General features: G+C 38.5%; 1 protein-coding gene across 2 annotated transcripts in view; it reads left to right on the forward strand.

Moving 5' to 3' along the window:
* The window catches only part of erp44 (endoplasmic reticulum protein 44), a 99,628-nt gene that overhangs the window by 10,542 nt on the left and 65,646 nt on the right, over window positions 1–23,440 (forward strand). Inside the window, exons 2-3 of one of the 2 annotated variants that reach the window (XM_043690040.1) lie at window positions 16,478–16,550; window positions 20,315–20,354. The exons of the other annotated variant lie outside the window; for it this stretch is intronic. Of the exons in view, the coding sequence (XP_043545975.1) occupies window positions 16,478–16,550; window positions 20,315–20,354 (113 nt within the window). The remainder of the gene's footprint in view (window positions 1–16,477; window positions 16,551–20,314; window positions 20,355–23,440) is intronic. 2 annotated transcript variants of the gene reach the window in all.

The raw sequence follows: 23,440 nt of genomic DNA on the forward strand, positions 1-23,440 counted from the left end.
TTACCACCGATGGATTCAGATTAATACACAAATTCAGTGTATTTGTGGGGTTCAGGTCTCAATCCATCTTGTTGTTCCTCCCTGTAATTAAATGGCATTTGTATGCCATGAATGCTCATTATATTGAAATATTTTGTAATTGTGTCATCTTCATGATAAAGTGAACATCTTTATGGCAATTCCATTCATGCTCTTTAAACATGACATGAAGCAGTTGGCTTTATACAGTAGTATCCGAGGTCCTTGGTTTTACTTGTTTGAATTTGTTGCACAAAGAAAGAGAACAGAAGAATGGTAGTTGCACAAGGACTTTGAACTAGCAAGAGGCAATGAATAGTGAATGGCTGCTGAATGAATCCAAGCAGGATCCAAGGGAGAACAAAAGATGGGGTCAGAGAGATTGAAGAGTAAAGTGGGAGCAGTGATAGTGGGAACAGTTAGTCATAGGTCAATCTAAATAAAAGCAAAATACTGTGAATGCTGGAAATCTGAATTCACAGCAGTGCTGAAGAACTCAGCAAGTCTGGCAGCATCTGTGGAGGGAGAAACAAAGTTAACTTTTCAAGTCCAGTATGACTCTCCTTCAGAATTGCTCCGAAGGTCTGTGCGTACACGAGTTCAACCCAAGATCTCAGCTTGCAGATACATTTTAGGGCTTTGAGTGTAGCTACATTTTAAATGTTGCTACTGGGAATAACTTCAATCAACATCCTTTACAGAGCACAGAAAAGATCTCAGCTTGCTGAGCCTGCGCATTCAGCCATATTCACCTGGATAGTGAATACAGCATTGAACAACAGTGAGAAATTCAATAAATAGTGAACACAAAGACAGATTATTTCTTCCACAGTGAAGGAAATGTCCCTAACTCCCTCTAACTATACATACATGGGAGTACATATAGCTCTTGTGACTAAGCTAGTCTGAACGAATAATAATGAATGAAGTGAAACAAATGTAACATGAAATATTTACAAGTAAAATTCAAACTAGAAAAGCGCATGTGCCACCTCTGTAATCTTTGAGCCTTCATGTTGAAGGCATGGAGTTAAGCAAGAAAGTTACCTGCATGGTGGAGAGGTCCCCCTGTTCATCCCAGAGACAACTTTATAACATATGAGAAGGTGAGGACTGCAGATGCTGGAGATCAGAGTGAAGAGTGTGGTGCTGGAAAAGCACAGCAGATCAGGTATTCTGAGGAGCAGGAGAATCGAAGTTTTGGGCAAAAGCTCTTCATCAGGAACGCTCCTCGAATGCTGCCTGACCTGTTGTGCTTCTGCAGCACCACAAACTCGACTCCAATAACATATCTGTATTTGCTTCATTGTCATCAGTAGTAGATTTCAGCATTGAATAGCATTTGCATGATCGTGGGTCTTCCCAATGCATGTCGCTGTCACTTCAGATTTTAATTGGAACTATGTAAAAACCAGAAAAAAAAACAGTGTGGCACACCCTTTCTCACACTGTTAAGAATAGAATGGCACACCACAGTTAAAATTTTATCTATTATGCCAGAATGACTTCCTTTTGTACAGAAAATATCTGTGGTTCTGGAGAAGTCTAGAAATCCCAGTGGGGATTTCAGTGTTCACCTAAGACATTTATTAACGATCGATCTTGATGAGCTATGATCTGCCCCACTGAAATTACACAGGCTTTGCTTTTTGGAATGTTCTCCGAGATGCCTCAGTTTTGAATTTAATGATTTGTCACATTGTCTTGCCAGTGTGAATATTTTTAGGATGTGAGGTACTAATGTCAGACCAGTTAAACAAATCACTAAAAGTGATTAAAGTAACCATCAAAAGCTGATCAAGCATTGGGATTCAGAGAATTACAAAGACTTTGAAGAACATTGCTACTTTAAGCAGACAGCAGAACTCTTGAAAGGAACAGCAAGGTAAATGCAGTACCCCACACTAAAACCTTTATCTCCATGCTGATGAGGGATTTAGGAAAGACAGTATGTAAAGACCTATTAAAATAATAAAAAGACTAGCCACACTTGGCAGCTACAGAACATTTAGAGATGAAGGATCTGTTGAAGCAGTCTCGAATCGAGATTTGGCTGGGAAGAAATTTTCAGAACTCCAGAAATAAAGAAAAGACACCTGTGGGCAAGGAAGAAAGCATGCATGACAAAGGTATCCGGTTGGGAAAAATAGCAGTTTATAAAGAAACTGGACTATCCCAAAAAAAAGGACGTCTCGTTATCCTGTAGAATCTTATCAAATGTTTTCAACCAGTATCCTCTGGTTATTGAGTTTCCAGTGGGAACCCATTCACAGTGAGAGTCACCACAAGACATGAAATCAAGGGCCTTCAAATTAATTACATCAAGGCCCCAACATCAGGAACATCACCGAGCATATTTGATAGAAGACCATTTAGAAGATGGAGTTTGACAGGAAGATAGAAGAAGTTTTAAACTATGATAACAATGGGAGATCCATAATTTAGACCACAGATTTGGTTGGAACACTTAGCAAGGCTGCCAACCACAGACGTTTATTTATAAAATTGGATGGAGGGTCAAGTATTGTGTATCAGCTGTGAAAGACAGGAAAGCATCCATTTCATCTGCGAAGAAACAGCAAACCAGAAATAGCTCCACCTAGCCACTAAAAAGTAGGAAGCCACCATTTTTATTGTAGCAAGGCAGGAAAGCCCCTCATAAGCAGTATACATATACACTATTGCTTTTTAAGAGGATTGAAACTTGATTAAAAGAAAATTGTACAGCATTGTATAATTTGGTAAAATGGCAATGCTATAAGCTTAAATTTTGCAACTACATTCAGATATTGCTCATTTAAAATGATTTGGAGATGCTGGTGTTGGACTGGGGTGTACAAAGTTACAAATCGCACAACATCAGGTTATAGTCCAACAGGTTTAATTGGAAGCACTAGCTTTCGGAGTGCCACTCCTCCTTCAGGTGGTTGTGGAGTGCACAATTGTAAGACACAGAATTTACAAAAAAATTTTGCTAGAAGTTCTGTCTTACAATTGTGCACCCCTCAACCACCTGGTGAAGGAGCGGCGCCCTGAAAGCTAGTGCTTCCAATTAAACCTGTTGGACTATAACCTGGTGTTGTGTGATTTTATAATTTAAAATGGCTTTCAAGCAATATTAAGAAGTAGTGGCGGAAGACTTAATACCAGCTCAGATTAGATGTCAGAGAAAGGCCAAACAGTACAGAATTGGACATTTTCTTCTAGAAAACAGCTGTGAAGGTACAGAATTTCTTCAAGCTAAAATACAGTAGACAACCCTTTATCTGAAATCCGAAAGTCAGAAGGTTTTTTGTGAAGTGTTTTTCCTCATTAACAAAGTTGTTTGGCATGCAAACAGTTACCCCAGGTTGACACGCACTCGATGCGTGTCACTCAGATGCGACATGGGTGTCGTGGCCCAGCACTTGACAGGCTTCAATTCTTCTGTTTCGGGGCCTGTTTTAGTCAGTGAGTCTGCTCCTCTGGTAAGGTTTTTTAAAATTTACCATCAAACTGTCACTTATTCTGAAATTTGAAAAATTCTGAATCCCGGAAATAAAGGATTGTGCACCTGTACTAAACCTCAGGCTGAAATCACCAAAACATAAAGGAAGACACAGATACTTTTGAAGAAGTGCCAGCAGTCTTTGATAAATGAAAGCAAGAATGCTGGAAATCACAGTTGTACGTGGAGAGAGAGCAAGCTAATGTCTCAAGAATGGATGACTCTTGATCAGGGCTGACATGAAATGTGGAGGGGGCAGCATTTATTCAATAGTGGGGTTGTGGAGCGCTGGGGGAGAGAGGATGTTGATAGCCCCTCCACACTTCACGTCAGCTCTGATGAAGAATCATCTAGACTTAAAGCTAGCAGGAAACTCGTCACCCGGACACATAATCACCAACTGGCCACGGAAAGACACAACCCAGTATCACTAGTTTCTATACATACAGACAAAGAAGGACACCACTTTGACTGGGACAACACACACGAGAATTCTTTCGAGGCATAACATCCTAATCAGAATTCCATCAAAGAGCACATCAATTTTTAGATCATATCTAACATCCCTTGGGGAAAAAGAAAGAACCGGAAATGACCTCAAAGAAACCAAAACCTATGAATGGAGAGGTGGGACATACCACTAGTGCTTCACTGGAGACTCTCACTGATGATGTTAGTTAGTATGGTGATGTAATGTCTGAAAACACACCTTCAAGCTCAGCGAGCTAACTTACTTATCATCAACCTGAGCTACAAATCTTCTCAAAAATTGCTACTTTGAAACATTAATTGCTCTCTTGCCACAGATGCTGCTTGGCCCTCTGCGATTGATAGCATTTTTGTTTTCAGTTCAGATTCCAGCATCTGCAGCAATTTGCTGTCACATAGTCTTTGGTTTTTTTTATTCAGAATGATTTTTTTTGCAAGAACAAGATTTAACTAAAGAGTTCATGACCAAGGAACTCCACAGTTAATTGTAATCATGACCTCTACTGATTAATGGAAAGCTGTGACTTTGGAGCATTGCAATCAGAATTCATAAGAGTCAGATTTGTTGGAATTATTGATGAATCTTTGTTAGATTTATTACAGGGCAAAGAAGACTTGACTTTGGAGAAAGCAAGTCAAATTCTGCTAGAAGCAGAAAACCGTGAGAGTCACAGAATGAGAGGAGATGGACAGTCTTTTCACAGGAAAGGATTCATCCACTTTATAAAATTCTGTTCACAGATTAACATTTTAGGAAGGTTGGATTCATTAGTTGCAAGCCTATGATGGCTAATAACAAGCCCTTCTATGACTGGCAAGTTGGCCCACAGTAGGTGTAATCACTGTTGGGGCCTATTGGAAAGCCGCCTCCTTGATGTTGGTTCTTTTAATGTCAAGGGTATCTATAGCATTCCTGATGTAGAAACTCTTAGCATCGCAATCAGTGGCCTCCACTTCCATTGTCAATAGTTGATATGCCATGCAGAGAGAGGCTTCTTCAGGGAAGCCTTGAATATTAGTGCAGGACCCCTATGTTCTGTTACCTGCAGTCAGCTCATATAGCATGATTTTGGGCAGAAACTTTAAAATTTATAAACACCAAAGACACACATGACAAATCATGAAGTAGGCCAAACAGCAGATAGTAGCAGATAGTAGCAGTCAATGTCAGCACTGATGAATAACAAAACCTCTCAGGCAGTGCCCAGCTATGAGGAAAAATGCTACATAAGTAAAGAATTAAAGGTCACTTTGAGACAATGTGCAGACACAGCTTTAGAACAGGAGAAAGACAAATGCTTACTTGTACAAGGATGATAATGTGATGGAACCATCACCACTGGAAAAGTTACCTGAGGCATTCCTTGGGGAAATTGGTGGTTTGTTTCCGTGCTGTACATCTCTACGACTCTGATACAAGATGTTTTAGGTGGAATAAGTCTTGAGAGTGAGATATGCTACAAGTTACTGCAAAGAAAGAGTTTGCAAGTTGAAGCTACTGTTATGGACTAGACTAACCCCCTTAAAAATATATTAAGAAGATAGCTTACACTCAAGCTTTTTCTAATTTTAAACATGTCAGGTGTTGTGTTCCAGATGCAATTTGATTGGTCAACTACCCGAATTCAAGCAAAACGCATTTTATTTTTACACTACTACAGTTAAAATACAGACAAAATAAAGATTAAAGAATTGGCTTAAATGTAACTTAACAATGCTCAAATGCTTAACAAAATAATATATATGTACTCAGGACATTATGTGCAACATTTTTTTACACCATGGTTCATCTGTGGAATGAACTGCCAGAGAAATTGGTGGATGCAGGTACAATTTCAGAGTCTAAAAGACGTTTGGATAAGTTCATGAATAGGAAAAGTGTGAAGGAATATGGGCCAAGCACAGGCAGAAGGGACATAGTTGGTGTGGTCTGGTTGAACTGAAAGGTCTGTTTCCATGCTGTCTGATTAGATTACTTACAGTGTGGAAACCTTTCGGCCCAACAAGCCCACACCTACCCTCCAAAGAGCAACCCCCACAGACCCATTCCTCTACGTTTACCCGTTCACCTAACAGTACGGGTGATTTTGCATGGCCGATTCACCTAACCTGCACATTTTTGGACTGTGGGAGGAAACCGGAGCACCCAGAGGAAACCCACGCAGACATTGGGAAGAATGTGCAAACTCCACACAGTCACTTGCCTGAGGTGGGAATTGAACCCAGGTCTCTGGCGCTGTGAGGCAGCAGTGCTAACCACTGTGCCACTATGTTGCCCAATGACTCTATTGTGTTAAACTCTTGATTCACTTCAAGTATGTTCCACAGTTCTGGCCAACATTACTATAAATGGGATATCAAGGTATCAGTGAGAATGGAAAATATATTCGCAAAGAGTAGAATTGGGGCAGTTTACTGACCAGAAATAGCTCATTAGTCTGGTGCTCTAATTTGCTTGGGAAAAAAAGGCTTCAGGGTCTAATATAAGCCTTAGAATTGTGAATAGATTTGCTAGGGTAGATCATAGAATCCCCACAGTGTGGAAGCAGGCCATTCAGCCCATCAAGTCCACACTAACCTTCCAAAGAGCACCCCACTAAGACCCACCCCTCTACCCTATCCCTGTAACCTGCATTTCCTGTTGCTAATCCAGCTAGCCTACACATCCCTGGACACTACAGGAAATTTAGCATGCACCTAACCTGCATATCTTTGGACTGTGGGAAGAAACCAAAGCACCCATGGGAAGCCCAGACAGAAACGGGGAGAATATGGAGACTCCACACAGACAGTTGCCCGAGGGGAGGACTGAACCTGGGTCCCTGGTGCTGTGAGGCAGCAGTAACAGCTACTAAGCCACCTGTGCCACCCATATCTAGGTGTAGACATTTTTATTTGTTCATGGGCAATCTATGGGCACCATTCGTTTATCCAGAATTTGTCTATCCCAATTACCTTGAGAAAGAGGTGATTAGCTGTGTTCCCTATAAATTTTCCTGCTCCTCACGGACCTTGAACACCATGAATAGTGGAAAGTCTGTACTTTGGCATGCAAATTGGTGTATGTGGAACCTTCACCTAGCCATGCCCTTAAATGTAGTATTGGTGGTCAGCAGCCTTCTTGAACTGTTGCAGTTCGTGGAGCATAGAGATATCCACAATGGCATTAGGAAGGGAGTTCCACAATTTTAACCCATGTACTAATCCCATCTGATGTTCCTACTGGACAAGTTAGATCCAAGAATGAAATCTGGCCTGATGGATCAGAGTTTGTTTTTGTTAATGTAATGTGATGTTCTTTTCCTGAAACCTTAGCACGCAAGGCTGCAGGTTTGTCTTTAACAATAAAACAAGTGAATTAAGCAAAAATAAGATAAAGAAATTAAACAAAATCAAGTCATATATATAAAAAACACATTTTGAAAGATTTCAAAGCACAACAAAACAAAATCCCATCTCCTCCCCAGCACTTACCCTTTACAATTGGTCAAATCCAGAGAGAGTTTTTTTTCCCTATCCTGCTGCTTCTCACCTCCTGTCCTTTGAACAGCGGCCTTTTTCCTTGACCACTCTCTCAACTGAACTGTTGCACTTTCTCGGCTTTGAATGGCCATTGCAAGTTTCTGAACAAGCACTCATCTAGAAATTTCATAAGCTAAACGTTTTTCATACAGATAGTGTTCCCTAAAGAGCCCTAAACAATCTTTTCTTGGAGAGACAATTCTGACCCCAGTTGGGTCTCTTTCAAACTGCACCCAAAAAACTTATGAACCAAGTTTAAAAAATACTTACACACCCTAGATTCTGCTAAGGCTAACAATTTAATGTTTTCTGTCTACTTTCATAAGTTACCACCAGATAAACAAATTAGCATTAACACTCCACAGGTCCTTGCACTCGCCTGCTTCCAAACACATGCTGGTTTAAATGTCATGTGTCTGGAAAACTGACCTAATTAATTTTTAAACTCTTTCACTAAAATAAACGTACACCTGTTTTCCACCAAGTTAAATTCAAGTTCTCTTTAAAAAGAATGATGATTATATATAACTTTACACCTTTCATCATGCCCTGAAACACTAAAGGAATGATATTGTTACAAGTCGGGCTGCTGGTACTCCCATGTATTTGCTGCCCTTTACCATCTAGGTGATAGAGTCACAGGTTTAGAAGGTGCTGTTGGAGGAGTCTTAGTATGTTACTACAGTGCATCCTATAGGTCATGTACATAGTTACTCTAGGCAGCAGTGAATGTTGAAATTGGTAGATATGATGCCAAAAAAAAGCTGCTTTGTCCTGGATGGTGTCAAACTTCGAGTGTTGATGGAACTACATTCATCCAGGTAAGTGGGGAGTATTCCATCACACTTGTTGGAGGGAATCAAAATTCATAGGTGTAAAATAGTTATGAAAAATCCGATTAGGAATGATGCACTCTAATAAAGTGTAGTTGAAGTGAGTAATATGGGAAAAGGGAAAGCTCGGTAAACAGAATGAAGGAGAAAGAAATAGAAAAGTATATTAATCTACCTATAAATAGAGATGTATGAGAGGAGGCTTGAGTTACATGTAAATGTTAGTCTAAAGCAATTAAGGCAGAGTGGCTTAATGGAATTCCATATGAAAGTAAGTTCACAAATTTTATATTTTCCATTACATGGGATCTACTCGTCATCTACTGACTCCTTAATCATCAGTAAACAAAGCATCATTTGGTATTACAGAACATCTGTATTGTTGAAAAGCTACATTTTGTTGAAGCTTTTCATCTTGCGCTCATCAGGGCATTTCACAAGAATTCCCAGTTCAACTGGAAAACCAACATTATTTATACTGCATGCGAAGAGAGCACTAGTTAGCATTCAGAGTTCACTTGCCAAATGCAAGACAAAAAACTTTAACACAACATGATTTTTCATTCAGCACTGTATGTATTTTGTGTTTGTTCGTAGATTATATCGTTTCCAGTTTGTCTAGAATGTCTCTGTCACTAATAATCAAATCTCTAAGTTTGTTGTGCAAACTCCTACAATCAGCTGTGTTTTTACAATAATGCCATTGCTGAAAATATTATCTGAAAGTAGGGTACGTTGGGGCCATTCAGCAAGTTAGTTAAAATATGTAGAAGGAGCAGATGAGCTTTTAAACATTAAAACATAAGAGTAATCCATTCGGCTCTTCAATCTTGCTTCACCATTCAATATGATCATGTCTGATCATCCAACTCGGTACACTTGCCTCACTTTCTCCCTATATCCTTTGATCCCTTTAGCCTTAAGAACTACTTCATGAAATGTTTTGGCCTCAGTGACTTTGTGATGGCTATCTCCCTCTCCTGATCTTGCGTCAAGGTCTAGATCCAGTTCAAAGTTGGATCTTTAATACCATGGAAGTGAGAGCACTGCGCTTTTACATCCCAAATGTTTCAAAACTACTCCTACCTTGCTTCTCTCCTCCCAAATCCTTGTTCACAGTGAGAGTTGCAGAGAGAGAAGCAAAAAGCAGGAGTATTTATAAAAACTATGCATCATAAACTGCTGAACCACCAGCACTTGCATGACCTAAGCTCCATCTTTGGATTGAATATGGATCTTGAATGGGATGCAAGTCTAGGAGAAGGAAGCGTTGAAAGGGTGGGTCGGGAAGATGGGGAAGATGCCACAACTTGAAGGGTTGAGGAGCATCTTTGGTCAGTAGCAACCAGGAGGTTTTTGGAAACATGATCAAGGTGAGACAAGTAGTGTAAGGACCAAGTTTATGTTTTCTTTCATATTCTTAAACTTATTTCGGTTTACCAAATTAAGGTGCTACAAAACCTAACAAGTGAGAACTTTTGGTATTCTACAGACCCTTGACAAAATTTGGATTGATATTTTTTGGCTTTCTTTTAATCATGGATGACATCATGAAGCTTAGGACTGGGTTGAGGAGGAACGTTTTCTCTCTAAAAGGTTGTGAATCTATGGAATTCCCTACCCAGTGAGACAGTTGAGGTTACCTTGTTGCATGTTTTTAAGGCAAAGATAGAGTTTTTAACAGTAAAGGAATTGAGGATTATGGTGAGCAAGTGGCTAAGTGGAGCTGAATCCACAACAAGGTCAACCATGATTTTATTGAACGGTGGAACAGGTTGGGTGGCCAGATGGCCTACTTCCACTTCTATTTCTTATGTTCTTGTGTTCTTTTGTTGGATGAAGAAATAGATATCTTGTGTTGTTGCGTTAAAGATGTTAATCTGACAATCAGTATTTTGTGGTTATAGGGTCATAGGGATGTACAGCATGGAAATAGATCTTTGGTCCAACCCGTCCATGCAGATCATATTCTAAATTGATCTGGTCCGATTTGCCAATATTTGGCCCATATCCCTGTAAACCCTTCCTATTCATAGACCCATCCAGATGCCATTTAAATGTTGTAATTGTACCAGCCTTTCAATGTTCCATGCTTACCGACTGACTTAGTATTTGCTGAAGTACTGTTTTTCATTGCATACTAACAAAAACTTGCACTTATATAAAATGTTTATATATCCCACGTCACTTCAGAGAAACACCACCAAACAAATTTTAGCTCCAAATCCCACACAGATATTAAGAAAGGTGACGAATAATAGATTTCAAGTAGTATCCTAAGGGAGGAATGAGATAGAAAGCATTCAGTAATCCATCTTAAATGTTGTCTTGTATCTAATCTCTCTCTCTCCTCTCTAAATTACTCAAGGCATAATTGCTTCCAAGCCTCATCCTCCCTCTCTCTCTCTCTCTCTCCAAAAACACATTTTTGAATGTCTCCGTTGTCTGCATTTCACAGGGATCATTCCCTCCAGGACACTCTAGTCCATTCTAATCTAATCTAATCTAATTCCACAACCACCAACGCCACTCCACCTTTCCACATAACCGCAGAAGGTGCGATAGCTGCCCCTTCACTATTCCACGCTCACCGTGCAAGGGTCTAAACAGTCTTTCCAGGTGAAGCAGCTTTTCACCTGTACCTTCCTCCAATGATGTGTATTGTATTCATTGCACCAAATGTGGCCTACTCAACGTTGAAGAAACCAAGCACAGACGGGTAACTGCTTTGTGGAACAACTCTGGTCTATGCGCAAGCAGAACCCAGACCTTACATTAACCTTTCATTTTAACATCACTCCCAGTTCACATCCCCATGTGTCTGTCCTCAATATTCTAGTGCTCCAGTGAATCACAGCGCAAACTTGGGAAACAACATCTCGTCTCCAGACTAGGCATTTCACAGCCTTCTAAACTTAATATTAAGTTCAACACCTTCAAATTGTGAACTAACCCCCATTTCTTCCCTTTCTTTTAGCTTGTTATATTCTGTTATCGTGCCCCCCCCCCGATACCATGACTTTAGGATATCCCAAACTCTTGATAACCATGAAATATTTTTGAATTTTTTAAACTTTTGTAACATCTGCTGTGGTTACTCCTTATCAGAAGCTCATAAATGAGTTACAAAGTCCAAATCTAATTGTACCCAGGTAGGAGGTTTCTAATTTTTGTTTGTGCCAACGTGCCCAAAAAAAAACTTGTTTTATGTTAGCATCAGAATAAAGTCTTTTTTTGTTTTTGAAACAAAATCTAAGGAGTAGATGCCATGATATGACTAACATATATCTTATTGTTGTATAAGAGAAGAGACTTGAAGCACAGACCGCGTAAAGTTGTCCAAACTTCATGACAGTTGAAGAGAAAGAAGTTCCCCTCTGAAACTGTTACAAATGTCTGTGCCTCTTTGTTGTCCTGGTTTGTTAGAGGGCTGTAGTTAATCCCAGAGAATTGCATGCTGATTGATGGCTTTCAGACAAAATTTCAAGGGTGATTGTAAAATAGTTTACTCTCTGGGTAATTACATTAAACTAGCAAACAAAGGAAAATTCAGCTCTGTTACCCAGCTCTGGAGGGTATATATGTTCAGTCTCCAAGCATAACAAGATAAGCACACATGGAGAAGCGAGAGTACATCAGGGACAGGAGTGATCTGTGGACTCCTGTGGACTTTTAGCTAAAGGCACTAACTTCAGCATGTCAATCTGGATTAGGCCAGGGAAAGATGACTGTTGGGTTTTTAGAAAAAAAAAGTTACCATTCATTTAAATAGTATCTGCTTTGGATCTGTGACATTTCCCTGAAGAAGGGAAGTCAGAGAAAACAGATTTGCCAGAAATTAGTTCAGCTATCAAACCATGCTGCATACCAGATGTAAATGCTAATTAGAAAACCTACAGCAAAGGGGAGAACGGATTACTAATATCCTCTAGGCAGCACTGTACATTAGAGGTGAAAGCCTTCATCGCATCAGGCAAATTTTTATATGCACTGAACCACAGGAAAGCCTGTCATTGCTCCCTTATTGACAACACAGCATGTGTCTGCTAACCTTGTCAATTTAAAATGCTGTAGAGAAAAAATTAAAAAGGCTGCAGAAGACGTAAAAGTGAAAACTGTTTCAGAAATTAAACTTGATTTTCTATATTAATATTGATTAAAATGATGTGCCTTTAGTACAACTTTAGCTTTTATTATAATTAAACTGCAGCTGAATATAAATGGTGCAATTAAATGGCATTTTAAATTGATAATTCCCTATGCAAGTTTCTTATATTGCATGAATAAATTGTCAAGGAAATGCAATACAAGTACAAATTGCAGTAAAAGGCAGTGTTAGAGCAGTGCCTTTGGGGCTACAAAAATGATTAATAAATATAATGTAATCTGTAGTTAGATCTACATTACTGTACACTAGAGGGCATGATTTTAGATTTTTCCAACCTTAAATTCAACACCATTACAATCAATGTGTCAATTTCTGGACTTCCACACCACTTTCAATATGGAAAAAAGTTCAGCTTTGATTTAAGATACTTCAGTCAAATTAAATACTTCGTGATCAGCTTTCATTAGCTGTAAAAATTGCAACATTTGAAACTTGATTTATATATTTGTTTCTGTGACAAAGACGTTACTGGGGGGTATGAAGTCTAGTCAGTCCTCCGGTCAGCACAAACAAATCATTTGAATTCCTTCACAATTCTTTGATTCCTTTATTCAATGTTACTTTGGGGTCCTTAAATCAGATTTTGTGTTCATGACATAGGGAAAACGCGAGGCAGGTGGGACCTGTTTCTGGCACTCCTGCCTCCATTCTCATTGTCTGATGTTTTTAGGTGTGCAGGCAACTAAGCCTGCACTGAGCAGTTCCAAAGTCAGCAGCTTCACTGTCTCAGTGGTAATTTCAGCTTCCTAGCATTTTTGAGGCTTCTGGAGGAAAAGGAGCTCTAGATTTTTATATATCTTTTTAAGGCAGAGATCATTCTTTAATTTTGTTCTCAAAAGGTTAATGACTATTAAATTGATCCCCAAAGTAGAAATGTCTTCAGACGCATAAATATTTTATCCATTGATTAAAGTGCTGTTTTGCAGTGAAGTTTTGAAATTCCAATTTTACTGTGTCGATTGTATCCTGTGCTTTGGTGTTTTTCTTGGTCGACAAATCGACTGTCTGTTCAGTGTTGGAAACAGTGTAACAAAGGTTGAATTCTTTGATTCAAAGATCAAGCTGCCTGTTTCACTCTTTCAAAAGCCTTGATGCATTCATTTCTAAAAGCTTTTTTGACAGTTGTACGATGGAATCTTATGGATTGAGTCCATGAGGGCATCTTGATATAGATACTCATGAGACTGAATTTGTTTTTTATCCCCAAGAGATTTATGACCTATTAATAGGATTTATTTTTCCCAAATGGATTATGAATGACTTTACTTTGCTTGACAGTTTATGACCATCTTAGACTTCCCTGCCGTTATTAAAGAGATCTTGAGCAATGGACATTGTTGATAATGGGATTGGAATCTGAAAGCAGCATGGCAGTAATGCAGCAAGAGTTCGGTCATGTCCAGAACTGGGAAGATGTTCCAGCGAACAGAGGTGGAACTTTTAACTTGCCCACATTTACTCACCTCCATTCTCACCTTGTGACAACATTGAGAGGTTGTGGTCTTGACCCCTGGCATTCCACCATGTAAGTAGCATGGATGGGATCTGTCAGACAAGAGGTGGTGTCACTGCATCAGGAAATCTGAAGTCACAATGCCCACCTCAACAGGGAAAATGTAGCTCCTCGTTTCACTGCTTATTTGCTATGGAAAAAATTCTGAATGCTTTTGATTGTTATTTTTCTGAGCAATCTCAATTATGTTGCCAATTTTGGCTTGTTTTGTACATCACCTTACTCCATCTAACATTAGTCTGATAATTCATGCGTAGACTTGTTTTTATACTTAAACAAAACTTTTTTTTTATTCTTAGCCTCTGCAGAGCTTCTCTTTGCATCTGTGTTTTTATTACTGCACTTCTTGTATTAACAAAGTAGTCTTGAAAGTGTCCTGATTTTCTGTGGTAACCCTGTCTTCTGAAATACTTTCTAAGTGTCTTTGTATACCTATCCCCAATATACTCAATGTTTTCTGAATATCTAGTTTCCAAAATGTAACATTTATTTAGCATTTCTCTCCTCAACTGTGAGACTTGACATTTGACTTGTACTCTCAGCTGATATCTTGATAAGTAAATAAAAGCTGTAGATTGCTAGGCACTAAGGAAAAATGTCTGTGTTCCCCTGGAGCTTGTCTATGATGGAATCTGACAGTGTTGTCAGTTGGCTGTCTTCCATGGATTTGGAAAATAAATTTTCAATCAGCTAAAGTTGGTTTTTTGTGCTGGATAATTTGGATTACTATTCAAAGTAAGGTGCAAAAAAATTATGCCCTTCATAAAGTGATGTACTATTTTAGCTTCATTTTTAGCAATAATATAGTTTTATAGAAATAAACTCTAACTTGTTAAAATTGAATTGCAGCCCTGTGAAATTGCTGAACAGTAAATCATTTTGAGTGAGCCACTGAATTCTTTAATAGCTTAATCCTTTCAGAGAATGTACTGCCATCTCAATGTGTAAAATTAAGAGTCATCAAAAAAATGTATTTATTGGAGGTAGAAAGCAGAAAAGGAGACAGGTCCTGGTTAGTTAACGTAGATCACAAAGATAAAAAGTTTCAGTTGAAGGCTGCAAAGCATTGAAATTAATCCACGTTTTGCACCTATGTAATGTAATGAATTAGCAGAAGTTGAGGTTGGAGCATTCTGATACCATCAGATCAACGTTTTTGCTAAGTTGTCCACACTTTTATCATTTAAATACAAACATGAGTTAGGAGCGGGATTATTCTTTTGAGTTTTCTCTGCCATTTAATAAGATCATGGTTGATCTGATTGCAATCTCAAATCCAGATTCCTGCCTAAGTCTGATCATTTTTCACACCTTGCTTAACAAAATATATATCTACCTCTGCCTTAAAAATATTCAAGGACGTTGCTTCCACCACTTTTCTGGAATACTGTCAACCCTCAGAATTTTGCCTCATCTCTGTTTAAATGAGCTATCTCTGACTTTTAAACAGTCACCTAGTTCTAGATGCTCCCAAAAGAGGAAGCATCCTCTCCTCATTTACCCTGTCAAGACCCTTCAGGTTCTTTTGTATTTCAATCAGTTGCCACTGCTTTCTTTCTACTTTTGAATTGAAATTTAAAACTAAGACGCTCTTGCATTCTTTGAGTAAATGTGGAATTTTGATTCATGCAAAAGTGAAACGGTATTGCTTTAATTCTGATCCAGAATGTATGTATTTTTATTCTGGCATTGTAATGTTGGACGAGAAAGCTATTTTCATTCATCCTGATTTACTATTTTGTTTTACTAAATAAGTGTTTTGGATCTGCCTTCTGCTGTGCCTTCTCTTAACAGTTGATGAGTGCTATTAACTTCGCAATATCATGGATGATATTCTGGGCATGGTCGTGGTTCTAATGCCATGGTCGTAACTCATACTGAAGCATTGCATTGTAGATGTAACTAGTGGTGGTTGAAGGATGTAGTTGGCTGAAAAACAGGCTTTGGTTTTTTCCTAGCCAATGAAGAGCCATGTTTGCTAATAATTTTTCTCAATCTAGACTAGATTGTGTAACAGGATGTTAAAAAAGTGCTCTTTTTTGAAGAGAAATTGGATAAAGGAACAAAAAGGCTGAGAAAGTGGAAATAGTATTTATATTTTAAGCATTTATTTACATAACGTCCAGTTAATATAGTTCTAAAATTATTCCTGGAAAGCAAGTTAAGAAATTGTGATCCCATCAGGTGTCTGGTAGTTAAATTGTTGCGGTTCTTACAGTTTCTTCTGTGTACAATATAAACATGAGTTTGAAAATTGAATGGTTTTTACAGTGCAGAAAAGGCTCAACTCCCTTGAGATTCAGATGATAAATCAGAAACCTAATTCCATTTTTTGTTATGTAGAACCATTATGAATGATTTGGTTGTCTTCATTAGTTGCAACCATTAAATAAAGAAAACAATGTTATATTATCATTTGTAAAAACTTTGTTTTCTGTTATTTTCAGGCAATGTGGTTTAATACATCAGCTCATAGCGAAATAGTAAATCTTGATAGTGGAAATATTGATGAAATCTTAGGTAAGTGCTCCTACAGAATTTTATGCAAATTTTTTTCATGAGACTGGGAATGGACTTGGTTTGTATGGACTCTTAGAATGTAATCTAGTCAGGACTATATCATATTTGAAAAAGAAAAGAAATGCAAGACTATGGAAAAGTGCTGAGGGATTAGATTAAATGTGTTACATATCATTCAGGAAAATGAAGTGAATAGTTTGTTTTGGTATTGTAGGCTTCTGTGGAATTATAAAAGGTGCAATCATGTAGACTGAACAGCGAGACATCCAACTACTTCAGTTTGGATGGTACACAACCCTTTCCAGTATTATGATGATTCATTTTCAGTTGGCAGTCTTCTGACTATCGCTATCCTTCATTTTCAGCTCCTTTTTACAAAAAGCTTGTAAGGTGTTCAAATATCTGCTAGACTAATGGTCAACAGTTTACAGTGGTGATAATGATTCAAGCTTCGAGAGACGTATCTTTGAATTCCATACTATGTTCCATCTTAATTAACATTCAACATTCCCAGTTTTTGTCTTACTGCACCTAGTTTTAATAATTTAAGAGCTATTTGCAATTACTAATACATGAACCAGAACTTCTCTGGTTAGTTAAATCAAAGCTTGAACTGTACAGTGAAATCAGAGCACCACTATTTAAAAATCTGAATTTTTCTTCTATTGTAATTGTTTAAAATGCCTGTGAAATGAAAGTCAATGATTATTATTTTGTGAGTTCATTGCTATATTGTACTACCAGGTAAGAAATTTTACATACGCTTTATTCAAAAAGATGGTTATCACATGAAAGCTACAATTTAGATTAATAATTTTCCATATGTTGTAGGAATTATATTACTGGGCGTGGAATTTAATGAACACTGGTGAGCTGGCCCCACTTCCATTGCAATTCAGGGTCCCTTTCCCCAGGAGCAGGGACCACCATTACTGCTGCAGGATCATCACTGAAGCCTGGAATGAGCAGTAGGGATGGCCTCATCAAAACGAGTCAATAAATCCCTGGTGGGAAGAGGATTGAGTTTTAAGAGCAGATAAAGATCTTCAAGAATGGAGGGAGATAGAAAGAAGGAAACTATAAACCAATTAGTCTGACATCTGTCATTGGAGTAAAACAACCGCTACAATCCATTGTTAAGAAAGTAGGAGCAGAACACTTGAAAAGTCATAAAGAATGAATTGTGTTTGTGAAAGGGAAATGGTGTTTTTCAACTTTGAGAGCTCTCTTTATGAATGTAACAAGCAGGGTGAATAAAGGGTACAAGTAGATGTAATGTATTTAGATTTCCTTATGTTGCACCTTATAAAAGTGCAACATAAGGTTAATTGTATTAACTAAGAGCTCGAGTTATCAAAAGTGATGTGTTAGCATGCTTCAAGGAGTGGGGCAACTGACAAGAAACAAATGGAGCAAATGGATAATATTTAGGTTGGTAAACTGTAACCAATGAAGATCTCACCCTAGTGCTAGAATCTCATGTATTCATTATGCCTTAGAATGACTTAAATAAAAGGACCAAATATATTGTAGCCAATTTTGTTACTGATACAAAGGTGGGAGGGAAGCAATCTGTGAAGAAGTTGTAGAGTTTGCAGAGAGATTTAGGTGGGCAAAGAATTGGCAAATGGGGTATGTGGGAAATTTGAGATGGAGATTTGGGTAAGAAGAATAAACAAGCAAAATATTATTTGGGTGAAGAGGGACTGCCGAATGTTCATTACAGATAGATTTAGGTACGTGATTTAAAAGAAAATCACCAGGCATGTCCAGCAAGTAATTGCAAAGAAAAAGTTACAAAGAACAGTACAGCACAGGAACAAGCCCTTCAGCCCACCCAGACTACGCCAACACATAATGGCTTTCCAAACTAAAAACCTCTCGCCTCTACATGGCTCATATCCCTCTATTCCCTACCTACTCACATCTGTCAAGATGCCTCTTAAATGTTACTGTTGTATCTACCTCCATCACCAGCTCTGGTAGTGCATTCTGGCACTTATCACCCTCTGTGTAAAAATTTGCCTCTCACACGTCTTTTAAACTCACCCACTTTTACCTTAAACCTATGCCCCAACTAATTAATATTGCTACACTGGGAAAAGATTTCTGACTATCCATTTTAACCATTCCTGTCATACATTTGTCAACTTCTATCTGGTAGCCCCTCATTCTCCAACATTCAAATGAAAATAAATCAAGTTTGTCCAATCTTTCAACATAGCCAATACTATCTAAACCAGGCAACATTGTGATAAACTATTGCTGTATCGTCTCCAAAGCCTTCACATCCTTTTTGTAGTGTGGCAACTGGAACTGTACACAATTTTACAAATGTGGCCTAATTAAAGTTCTATACAGCTGCAACATGACTTGTCAATTTTTATACTCTGCCCTGACCAATAAAGGCCATGCTATATGCCTTCTTGACTGCCTCATCCACTTGTGTTGCCACTTTGCACTTGTGGACCTGTATGCCTAGATCGCTCTGTATGTTGATGTTGTTAAGGGTTCTGTCATTTATTGTACTCTTCCCTCCTGCATTTGATATTCCAGAGTACATCACATTTGTCTGGATTAAACTCCATTCTCCATTTCTCTGCCAAAATCTCCAACCTATGTCCTACTGTATCCTCTGGCAGTAGTCCTCACTACCTGCAGCTTCCCCAATCTTTGTATTGTCTGCAAATTTACTAATCAGACCACTATGTTCTCCTCCAAATCATTTGCAAACGACAGGGGTCCTACCACCGATCCCTACGGAACTCTACTGGTCACAGATGTCCAGTCAGAAAAACACTCTTCCACCACTACTGTCCTCTATGACTAAGCCAGTTCTGTATCCGTAAGAACATCAGAAATAGGAGCAGGAGTAGGCCATTTCCACACTGTAAGTAATTAATCTAATCTGGCTCCATTTAGTAAGATCTTGCCAGCTCATCAGAGATCACATGTGACTTTACCTTTTGCATCTGCTTGATATGAGGGATGTTGCGTAGCCTTTACTGCTGATGTGATCAGCTTGATATACATGCCATCTACAACATTCTCAGCCTCATGGTTGCTCCATAGTGGGTCCATCTGCAGCTCCAGACAGTCCATGTGGTAAATCAGGAGCTGATTTAGGAAGGCAAATGGAGTGCTGGTCTTTATTGAAAGGGGTTGGCATAGAAAAGCCAGCACATCTTGCTGCAGCTGTAACAGGCACTGGTGAGACAGTATCTGCTGTACTATGCACAGTGATTGGTCTCCTTAGTTAAGGAACCGTCCTGCCACCCAAAAAGCCTTGGGCATACTTGCCAGGGTTCATCTGGTGGGTTACACTCAAATACAGTCCCTACTCATCATTGTTTGAATATTAGTGCTGACAGAATGAACCACTTAAATGGATTTTAAGTAATCACTACGGGTCTCATTGGCTTTCAGGTGAGAAGATAGTCCTTCATTCTTCATAGACCTTACTGCCCTGTATTACATTGCACCCTCCCCATTTCAATATCCCACACATCTCCCCCAACTACCGTTTTGCAGCCTGCATCTGGAGGAGCATTAAATTCCACCCTCTGTGTTTTTACTTACAAACATAGAATTTGTAATATCTGTGTTCGTGCGGTATTGTAGCAATGTCTTTTTAGCTAATGATCAGAATTTTAAGTGTTGTGGAAAGTACTGTTCAAAAGTTAAGTCCTTATAACCTTTTTTATATCTCTCTCTCTCTCTCTCTCCCCGTCCCCACCCCCACTCCACTTCTCCCCCGACCCCAGGCAATGCAGATGTTGCACTAGTCAATTTTTATGCAGATTGGTAAGTGAAACATAGATAATGTGTGGTTTGAAGATTGATTTCCATATTACCTTTCAGGGTGTGGTGACACTGGCAAGGCAGTATTTATTGACCATTCCTAGCAGCTGTATACTGGTAAGCTTTCTGCAAGTGCTGTAGCTTTCGTAATATTGTTCCCACCATGTTCTTACATGGTAAATTCCAGGATTTTGATGTGATGAGGATGACTAAAAAGAAATATGTGACTTTATGATGGCACTTAAGCAGTGGTGCTCTTGTTCTTGATAGTAGAGATCATAAACAGAAATATATTTGGCATGTTGCACTGGCAGACTGATGTTTGAGGGTGTCAGTAATTGATTCCATAGGAGGGACATTTATCAGAGTAATTGCTCTGTCCATTGTTGTATTGACTACAATGGTTTGTAAGTTTAAATCAACTTGACAGTATTTATACTGGGAGCTTACTTGCTTTCTTGGGTATATTATGGACTGCTGATAGATGCAAAGAAAACTGATCATGTGTATTGTAAATAGCTGATAGGAACATGTGTTAACTGTTACAGTTGTAAAGGATTGATAATCTTAGAAATGCATTTTGACAGGAAACATATCTGTACTGAGAGAAGAGAGAATTGATAGGGTGTTCATATTTCCTTTGTGAGGCAGTATGTTACTGCTTCAAGAACCAGTGGAGTCCTTATTTGACCTGAGGCTGAGTAATTCAGAGAGGAAGCTAAAAATGTGGGATAATGCTTGGGGTGGGGGGGGGGGAAACGTCAAGCACATAATTATGATCAGTGTAAGAGCAGAACAAGCTACTTTTTAAAACAAAATGTATTTGACTGACGAGTAACCGCGAATGAGAGAATCATCCAGAGTAAATGGATATTTAGTACTTAAATAGGAAAGGAAAAGGATACAGTTCTAGTACATTTCAGTAAGGAAGGGAGGGCTACATTTTGAAGTTGGAAAAATAAATTTATGTTAGTGGATCTTTTTCATGTCTCAGTGTATCATTTAAGAGCAAATGAAGTGCTGTTGAGTTTTATTCCTATTCTAATGTAAGAAAAAACAGCAGAGATTGCATGCTATAGTTTCAGCTCTTAATTGAGAGAAGAATATTGGTCAAGACACTAAGAATTCCCTTGTTCTTCGCATGCTGCTGTTGGATTTTTAAATATCCATTGGAAAGAGCAGAGATGGCCGCAGTTTACTGGGTCTTGGAAAGAAAGCAGTCCTGTTGACGTAGCACTCTTTCAATACTATACTGAAGCATTAAACTAGATTTTATATTCCAATCGTGGAACAAGCCTTGAACCCATAGCCATCTGACTCAGGTGATAGTGCCACCTCTCAACCAATGCTAACACTGTGATTAGATAAATGATGTTTGATCAAATTTGAAAATTTACAAAACAATATCAATAAATGGGACAGATAAAAGACAGGGAAAAAAAAATTGAAGTTTATATAGAAAAGTTCCTTAAAAGATTTGAAAAAAGGAAGACAATAAATAAGGAAGGTGTATTACTAGATTTTGTCAATCTAAGGGCTACAAATAGTTAAAACAAGAAATTCTAAATACTTGCTTTTCACATTATTTTTCAAAGAGAAATAGCATTGGAGAAGTTATGGGCAATGACCAAATAGCAGTTGCTTATGTCAGATGATGGAAGCTCAGGAAGAAGTAGTAGAAGCATTGACAATAAGTTTCCAACCGAAGGATAGCAGATTATAATAGTTCCTTTTCAACAAAGCACAGAGCATGTTACTTTATCTTTGGTAAACTATTGGAGTTTTTTGTATGGAATGCAGTTTCTAAATACTGAGAGAAGAGAGTTAACCATGTTTAGTCAGTATGGATTTCAGATTTCAAAACCAAGAGCTGAGGAGACTCCTGCAGTCTGGCAATATCTTTTGGAGAGAGAAAGGCTTGAGTTCATGTTTTGAGTTCTATATGATTTTTTTCAAAACTTCACACTTGACCTACCTTATAGAATTGTTCAATAGAGGATATAGATTATCTGTCATTTTATCTGGAGTTTCAGAAGCTAATTTGATATGATGCATGTGAAAGACTCTTGGCTAAAATGATGGCAAGTAGAGTTAGAGAAATGTAACCTGATGGGTAGAGGGATAGTTGGAGGGGACTAAGCAAATTGAGGTAAAACCAAGTTTCTCAAAGTGGTAAGATGTGGTATGTATACTACTTTTTGAGCTAACTTAGATCAATTCTGTGAATGGTTTGAATTTCAAATTTAAGGGAACAATGTTGAAATTTACCAATTATGTGAAATTGTGCATGTTGAATTATGGTGACAATAGTGAAAAACACAGGAAAACAAGAGTTAGCAGGTGAGGGAAATGGGGTGTTGTTCAGAATACAAGAATGTAGTGTTGAACACATTTGAAGTAAGAAAATAAATATTTTCAGATTTTAAATAAAGAAATTTATACAATTTATTAAGAAATTTCATGAGCAATCAAATACTGAAAAACTATTTAAATTGTATTGCATGTACCAGCTAAAATAAGCCCCCTCAAGTAAACGATATAAGCCTCAAAGTCCAATTTAACTATGACCCAATTAGTGGTGGAATTTCGATCAACAGCCTTTGTCTCTAGGTATGTCCAGGGCTGAATTCTTGTGCAGTATGGTTATCTAGAGTTGCACTGCTGAAACATTCCAAAGTTGAATTCATATAAGATTTCCTGTCTTAAGCTCATAGTGGGACATTATTTATGACACTTCTGAAGTCACCAAATCTGTATCTTGCTTTCTTATCAGGAGTAGCTTCTCTGTTTCCTGTTATATTCAGTGTAAGCTAGCTGTTCAAAATGCATTCTGGATCAGTGATGCTGGAAGAGCACAGCAATTCAGGCAGCATCCGAGGACAGGCAAAATCGACGTTTCGGGCAAAAGCCCTTCATCAGGAATAAAGGCAGAGAGCCTGAAGCGTGGAGAGATAAGCTAGAGGAGAGTGGGGGTGGGGAGAGAGTGGCATAGAGTACAATAGGCCAGTGGGGAAGAAGATGAAGGTGATAGGTCAGGGAGGAGAGGGGGGAGTGGATAGGTGGAAAAGGAGCTGGGCAGGTCCGACAAG

The sequence above is a fragment of the Chiloscyllium plagiosum genome, chromosome 5, assembly GCF_004010195.1.
Source record: "Chiloscyllium plagiosum isolate BGI_BamShark_2017 chromosome 5, ASM401019v2, whole genome shotgun sequence".
Lineage (NCBI taxonomy): Eukaryota > Metazoa > Chordata > Chondrichthyes > Orectolobiformes > Hemiscylliidae > Chiloscyllium > Chiloscyllium plagiosum.